At 30.0% G+C, this 8,785-nt stretch overlaps 1 protein-coding gene across 1 annotated transcript; it reads left to right on the top strand.

Moving 5' to 3' along the window:
- The first annotated feature begins 3,239 nt into the window (after positions 1–3,239).
- On the top strand, positions 3,240–6,407 carry LOC108488057 (subtilisin-like protease SBT5.6). The gene is made up of 9 exons (XM_017792372.2): positions 3,240–3,314; positions 3,409–3,601; positions 3,690–3,866; positions 3,966–4,077; positions 4,180–4,741; positions 4,812–4,906; positions 4,986–5,340; positions 5,433–5,646; positions 5,735–6,407. The coding sequence occupies exons 1-9, from the start codon at positions 3,240–3,242 to the stop codon at positions 6,268–6,270; spliced, it is 2,319 nt and encodes a 772-aa protein (XP_017647861.1). The 3' UTR covers positions 6,271–6,407.
- Positions 6,408–8,785: the final 2,378 nt, after the last annotated feature.

Genomic DNA, 8,785 nt, shown 5'->3' with positions numbered 1-8,785 from the left:
TAAATTAATAAATTATGTTCGGTAACCCATCAAGCTCGACTCCGGTGATGGTATCGGGCGTGGGGGCGTTACAGGCCCCAAAGCTAGAATTGCAATTGTTGCTACCTTAAGTTGCTTATTTGCTTAACACAACAAGTGCAATGAAAGTGCTAGACTGTAGTGGCCACTATGGCTTGGCATTGTTCAATTGCACAAACAAAATAACAAATAATACCAAGGATTTGTTTACGCAGTTCAGTTTTCCTACGTCTGTAGAGCTTTGCTTAATGAGAAATTTCACTATCCTTAGTCAACAATACAACACATGACTAACACTCTATTGCACTCCCAGTATTGAGACCTCATCCTTGACCAAGTGTAATAGAGTGTAAGTCATGTGTTGTATTGTTTACTAAGGATAGTGGAATTTCTCATTAAGCAAGGCTCTGCAGACGTAAGTAAATCGAACTACATAAACAATTCCTTAGTGTTATTTTTATATTTTTATTTCTTTTATTTAAACCTTCCATAAAAATAGTAAAAGACAATTATATTAATATATTCAATTCTTTATTCTTTTTTACGAACTCTATCTATTTTTGAAAAAAAGTGAACACTAGAAAAATAGGCCAATGGGTCTTGAAGTTTATTTCTGCATCCCCCTTACCAAATCCACCCACATTAAGATTAATTGTTAATGATTGATCGAGTTTGACAGATTCACCATCTGAAACAAGAAGTTCTGGTCTTAGGGGGGATAATATCAACCACTTGATGTCCATCGAAGGTATTCGTTATGGTTATTTCGTACCCCCATTTTTCTTTTCGTATGATTTTTCTTACTATACCTGCTGCCATAGCATTATAAACAGTATTGTTATTTGTTCCCATCAGGCTAAATCTGGCCCCTTCCCCTGTTTCCACCTACGTACATGGGATATTTTAATAAACGAACATCCTTATTACTAGTAAGGTCTGGGGAAAGAATAGAAAAGGTGATTCACTATATTTTTTACCAAGAACAAGACCTATCACAAGAATATTTTTCTTAGTGAGGCTATAGTTCTGAAAAGACAGATTACCTATCTTTTCTTTCATCTCGAGAAAAATACGATCAGGCGGAGCTAACTCAAACCCCTCTGGTAAAAAAAAAATAACACCCACATTAAAAGCGCCACAACTTAAATTAATAAAAAAACATTAATAAAAATATAAATTCAAAAGAACTTAATAAATAGAATAAGATCAGTAAACAATTAAATAAATAATTTAATAATATTTCATTTTACAATAAAACCTAAACAACATAATAATGTTGAGCAAACCGGTTTGAAACTTGATTGTCAGCACATTCTTGCCATACAAAAATAATATAGTTTATAAACAATCATAACTTAAACATACCAAAATAGATATGATTAACCAACCTTCATGAATTAATTTAGAATAATTTAATAAAGATGCTGTGAAATTATTGCAAGATTTTTTTGTTATTTTTATAGTGTTTATTGAAAAAATCCAATAATTAATCCTCTGCATTTTATAAACTCATTATTACAAGAATTATTTTTTATGAGATAACCTGAGTCATACTTTTTTAAGGAAAATAAACAGTGGTTTAATGAAATTGTTTTCTTTTGTCCATGTATAAACTCTTTTAAGATTGTCTTAATATAGAAAAATAATCCAAGCCCATGTATTTGTCATGATTTTAAGTACCATGGTAGTCGGTACTGTACTTGTATTAGTATCAGTTATCTTAAATCGGTACTAAGTAGTTTATATTCTATTTCGATCAAAATTTTAGTACATTTCAATATGTTTCAACCTGTTTCGATCAATACATGCTTATATTGGTGCATACCGGCCCATACCAGTTGGTGCAAAATTTTAATATTTTAAATTAATTTTTTTTTAAAATTAAAATCTATTATATTAAATTATTGAACTTAATTAATAATTTTAAAATTTATATTTACATATAAATATATTTATATGGATGTGGTTGAAATATATTTGCATGTATATATAATATATGATAACTTATTTTTATCAAAATAATATATAATTTATTAAGAAACTAAAAAGCAAACTATAAACATATATGAAAATGTGTATATAATTTATCAAGAAATTAAAAATGAAACTATAAATATATATGTGAAAAATATTTAAAAACACTAATAAATCCAAAATGGTAAAATAAAACATGTTGGTGCCGATATGTACCAATACCAAAACAAAAATAATAAGTTCACGGTACGATACTAACTATGTTGATTTTAACCCATATGGACACTTTATATATATTTATATATATATATATATATATATATATATATATATATATATATATATATACCAATATAGGTACACTTTTATTTTTAAGAATTTAATCTATCTCGCTTTTCAAATTAAAAATTTTAGGTAAAGTAATCATCATTGTTAAAATTCTTCTATTAAATTCACCGCTTTGACATTTTGAAATTAAGAAATGTAACAAATTAAATAATGTTGAAACTAATGATTAAGATTTTCTTAATAACACCCATAAGAACTCGTTTTGATAAAATAATTTTTGTTGGAGTAGTATTCTTAAGTGCCAAGTAATAAGACTGTTGTTAAAATTTAAATGTCACAATATGCTCGAGTTTTTCACATTTAGAATTTAGTCCCTATAATTTTATTTCTAATAATTTAATCCTACTTTCAAAATTAAAATTTCAGGTTCAGTTGTTAACATCGTTGAAATTCTTCTATTAAATTCACTAGGTAACAATGTGTTAAAATGTTGTTGGAATGTGTTTGATGTTAAAAGAGAATTTTAATGGTATTAACAATTCTTAAAATTCACATTATCATTTTAATCATAATAAAGTATTTAGGTTAACAAATTACACATAAATATCAAATTTTATATAACTAAAAAATAATTTTGAATTATTAAGATAGTGTTTATATCTCTTGAAGTTTAATTTTTTTAAAAAACCAATTATTTAAGTAAAATTATTCTAATAAATATTTATAAGTAATTTCATTTTTCAAAAGATAGAATTTCGAACTAAAAAGCTTTATAATTTTTAAATAAGATAAATCTTATTCAAATTTAAAAGAGAATTTTGAATTAATAAGATAGTGTTTATATCTCTTGAATTTTAATTTTTTTTTAAAACGGAACAATTATTTAAGTAAAATTATTCTACTAAAATTTACAGTATTTCATTTTCTCTTTCAAAAAAATATTTGTATGCTCTTTAAACATGAAGATAACAATTTTTTATTTGCTTCTTGTTTTCATTTCCCTTCCTCTTTTGGCTTTATCAGTAGAGAAAAAGGTATATATACTCAGTTTGTTCTTTTTTTTTCTTCTTAATAATTTCAAGTTTGAAGAAAAATATTATATAACTAAATTATATTTTCTCTACGTAGGTATACATTGTATATTTTGGTGAACATGATGGGAAGAAAACATTGCTTGAGATCGAAAATACCCACCATTCTTATTTGAATTCTGTGAAAGAATCCCATGAAGATGCTAAATCTTCACTTCTTTATAGTTACAAAAACAGCATTAATGGCTTTGCTGCTAAGCTTACCCCAGATGAAGCCTCTAAGCTCTCTAGTAACTCATTTACACCCTTATACTTATGTGTATATACTGTTTTTCTTTGATTATGGCATTATAATTTTTTATTTTTTTTTTTGGATAGAAATGAAGGAGGTTGTGTCGGTGATTCCTTCACATGGAAAATACCGATCGCAGACGACAAGATCATGGGATTTTGTAGGGTTGAATGATCATTCATGGAATAGGGCTCAAATGGGAGATGATTTGTTGTTAAATGCTCAATATGGAAAAAATCAAATTATTGGTGTAGTTGATAGTGGTAAATATTAAAGTTTAACTCGAATTATATACTTATAGATAACTAAAAGTGTACAGTGTTGTATTTTTCATGATTATGTTTTGCGATTTTTTTATTTAGGTGTGTGGCCGGAATCGGCGAGCTTCTCAGACGTAGGAATGGATCCGGTCCCGAAAACATGGAAAGGAATCTGCCAAGAAGGGGTTGCTTTTAACAAATCTCACTGCAATAGGTGATTAAAATTATGTATGGTTATGATATGTATTGTTTAATGACGTACAATATACGTGTTATGTTTTGTGTTTAATTCTTCCGTGTCATTTTGTTGATGTAGGAAGATAATCGGAGCTCGATACTATGTTAAGGGTTTTTATAACGTGTTTGGTGCAGTAAAGCCGTCTGAAGATTACCTCTCACCGCGGGATGCCGATGGCCACGGATCACACACGGCCTCCACAGCTACTGGCAGACAAGTTCCGAATGCGGCTGCGCTCGGTGGGATTGCAATTGGTATTGCCTCTGGAGGTGCTCCTATGGCCCGTCTTGCCGTATACAAGGCCTGTTGGGCGATGCCCGGTAAGCCTAAATCGGATGGGAACACATGCATGGATGAAGACGTTCTAGCTGCCATCGACGACGCTATAGGTGATGGTGTTGACATACTTAGCCTCTCCATAGGATTCAATGAGCATTCCCCTCTAGACCAAGATGTCATTGCCATCGGATCGTTGCATGCCGCGAGTAAGAACATCCTCACTGTATGTAGTGCTGGAAACGGCGGTCCTTCCCCAGCATCATTGGCTAACATAGCACCTTGGGTGATAACTGTCGCCGCTAGTGGCATCGACCGGCAATTCTCTTCACCCGTTTTGCTCGGAAACGGCATGAAAATCCAAGTAAAAACTTATCCGATTCAATCATACATCGAAATTATCATATTTCATTCATTTTTTTTCTTATTTGTAGGGATATAGCATTTCACCATACGCAATGAATCAGATGTACCCTTTAGTTTACGCAAGAGACGTAGCTCGCCTTGGTGTACCTCAATACCTTGCAACGTAAGTATATTTTCATTTACATATATACATACATACAAATATACATAATATTGAATAATGAGGATATGTAATGGATTAGGCAATGCCAACCTGATACACTTGACCCTTATAAGGTGAACGGGAAGATTGTGTTGTGCTTCATAGGACAGGGACGAAACGTAGATAAAGGCATCGAAGTGAGCAAAGCTGGTGGCGTCGGTCTCATCTTAGCCAATAACCAAGACAACGGAAATACAATATTTTACGATAGTCATTTTATTTCCGCAACCGGTGTGGGTTATGATGGTGCGGTTACGATCCTTCAATACATTTACTCTACCGCATACCCTACCGCAAGGATCTTTCCGGTCCAATCAGTATCGCATACTCCTGCACCGTTCATGGCAGGGTACTCCAGTCGCGGTCCAAATCATGTTGATGCACATATTCTCAAAGTAATTTGTGATGAGTCCTATAACATGCTATATAATTGAGAGATTATATATTATATATCATCTAATTTGTTTTCTATAATTCTATGATATAGCCGGATATCACCGCTCCTGGACTGCAAATTTTGGCAGCATGGAGTGAAGCATCGTCTCCTACAAAGCTTCCGTACGATCGCAGATCGACGAAATTTAATTTGTATTCCGGAACATCCATGTCCTGCCCCCATGTCTCTGGTGTCGCCGCACTTCTTAGAGCCGTACATCCCAATTGGAGCATTTCAGCTATAAAATCTGCTCTAATGACAACAGGTAATCACTAATGACCCAAACCCAAATCCGAAAATTAATTTAACCCGTCCAACTGATATACTATTTAAACCATTTCATTTGTATGCAGCTAGCGTAACAGACAACTTAAACAATCCAATTCAGGATTATACAGGGAATCCTGCAACTCCATTTGTTTTTGGTTCGGGTCATTTCCAGCCTATTAAAGCATCCGATCCGGGTCTCGTCTACGATATCTCGTACGATGACTACCTTCATTACCTTTGCACCATTAACCCCGGGCTTCTAAACAAAGTGAACGCCAAAATCAATTGCCCAAATCAGCTAGCTTCACCACTTAACTTGAATTATCCATCGTTTGTGATTCCCAACCTTTACGGTCCGGTCACGGTTACGAGGACGGTCACCAACGTATTCGATGGCCAAAGCCGATACGAGTTCAGTTGGAATTTGCCGCAAGGGGTCAGCATTCTTGTTTCACCAACTGTTTTGGTTTTCGACCATGTTGGCCAGTCGTTTTCTTTCACCATGACAATATTTCCTGCAAATGATTACTCGGTGAGGAATCAATATGTGTTTGGTTGGTACATGTGGAGTGATGGTCGACATCTCGTAAGCAGTCCTTTTGCTGTTTTTTTACCTTAGTTTTTATAGATACTTTTTTTGGTAGGGTTTATAGTGGATTTTTTCAGGGTTTTTTTAGAAATATAATAGAATAATTATAAATAAGTGATTTATGAATATTTCTTATACGTGAATGTATTGATTCTCTTTTATTATATGATATAATTTATATTATATGAAAGCTAAATATGTGATACAATAATATAAATATTAAGTGAATCGAGTCTTAATTCGGTTAGTATTTGTATTATTGTCAATATAAGATAATGCAAATTTAAACGTGCAAAATTGATTTATCTTCCAATTAAAAAATTAAGAAAATACTAAATAATTCTAAGCATTTATATATAAAAATAATATAAATAATTAAAACAAACTTAAATAATTTAGACTTTAGCAACTATATATTGTTACAATACATCAGCCCAACCTAAACTGTATAATCGCTTAAGTCAATATTATATATATGAGAAAAGATTATACGAAATTGTAATTTCATATCATCCCTATCATTTTTAATAGGAGAATGACAAATTAGATTTTTTCCTAGATTTTAATTGAATTTGGATTTTTAAGAGGATAAAGATAACGTAAAATTACAGTTTCATACAATATTTTATCTATATATACATATTGTTTTGTTGATATTTATATTATATGAAGTCTAAAACTTTCTTGTATTCTAATAGTTATATGATATTTTGTATTCTTATATTAAACATTACCCACTAAATAGATTTTTTTAGTCCAATTGGATTTTATTTTAATTTTTTTCAAATATTTTTATCATCCACACGTAATTTAAAGATTATTTACCTTTATTACTTATTAGATACTCATACGAAAAATAATTTAATTTTCACTAGTATTTGCATAAAAAATTTATTATATTTTTTTAGTTGAAGAGCAATCCGAAAAATGGGAGAATCTAGGTAAAATATAAATTCAAACAATAGATTTTGACAAAAAAAAATAAGGTTCATTTTTTAAACGGTTCAGACTTTCGGTAAGCTTTTTTAGCCCGGCCCGAATTTGTAGAAAAAAAAACCGCTACTTTTTTTTTCATTGTTTTGCTATCATTTCTCTATTATATTGCTACTATTTTGTTGTTATTATTTATATATTATATAACTCTAGTTTTATTATTAATTTTACTACTATTTTAGAAGTATTTGTTTTTTAGTGTTTTTTTTCATTTGTTGAGAAACATTTAATAATGTTTTAGTGTACTTAATAAAAAATTTTAACATGGGTGAGCTAAGTCGGGTTCAGATTTTAATATTTTTATCTGAGTCGGACTTGAGCAAAATTTTAGACTCAATTTTCAGGTTGAGCTAGAAAACAGACCAAAATTTTTTACTTGACCTAGCCCATGAACAACTCTACCTCAACTGATTGATTTATAATGGAATTTTTATTAATGGAATTTTTTTATAAAAAAAATTCTAAAAATTCCAAAGCCTATCCAAATTCAATTTAAGCACCCCTAAAACTTAATACCTAATGTAGGAATTTTTGGATGGATGAACCTCAAAATTGATTGAAAATATGCCAAATGCTAATGCCGTGACACTAAGTCTCACTAACTAAGAATTTGAACCAAAATTTTGGTTTAGATTCATTGAAAAAATATCATAAAAAGTTGGATATAAAAGGTACCCAAAAGAATGTAATAATAATGAAAATCAATGAATGGAGGGAGGAAGGTTGAGGGGTCATTTTCTTTGAAAAGAGATTATATGTACGTCACCAACTATATATTTATCGTAGACTAGACTTTGGTATTGGACCAAAAATGATTAATTACTATCTTTTCAATTATTAGTTTTATATCTTAATATTCCTTTTCCTATGAGGACAAAACAATGTTTATTATAAACCTTGATGGTTTGGGTATTTTCTACCTACAAATTTTCATATTTTAATGCATACTTTTATAACTTCAACTAATGTCTACAATAAGTTTAGCTAAAGTTTTTTATTTATATCCTAAATTATTGCACACTCAATGGGAAGAATTTTTATGTAATTTTTTTTTAATTTATGTATAGAATAAATAAAATTTTGGTTGAAATATGAAAGCTGAAAGTTCAAAAATCTTAGTGTTTTAAGTTTAAGTTTCATCATGTGGGGTTTTATTGATTTTATACAATATATATATATATATATATAAACAAAAACACTCGATATATTTTACTTTGTAAAAATAAGAATTATTTCTTTCGTCTAGCGCCTAAATGATGTAAGTTTAAACCTGCTTATTTCCTTTTCTCTCAATATTTTAATAATAATTATAATACAAATAATAATATTGAAGAGTCTTCTCTTATCCCTTTCAAATATTATTAAGGATTTGTTTAGCATTGCATTGCTTTTGGGTCAAAAAACATTTTTCAAGACAGAAGCAATGTTAAACAAACAACTTTTAGAGTTAGAAGTGCTATTGACAAAAGTGGTTTTAGACCAAATGACAGTTTTAACCCTTATAATATATTTTGTATGTAATTATTTTCCAATTAAAATTTATTTTAAATAT

Source organism: Gossypium arboreum, chromosome 10, assembly GCF_025698485.1.
Source record: "Gossypium arboreum isolate Shixiya-1 chromosome 10, ASM2569848v2, whole genome shotgun sequence".
NCBI lineage: Eukaryota > Viridiplantae > Streptophyta > Magnoliopsida > Malvales > Malvaceae > Gossypium > Gossypium arboreum.
The sequence above is the reverse complement of the archived record's forward strand: the minus strand, read 5'-3'. Positions and strand labels throughout refer to the sequence as shown.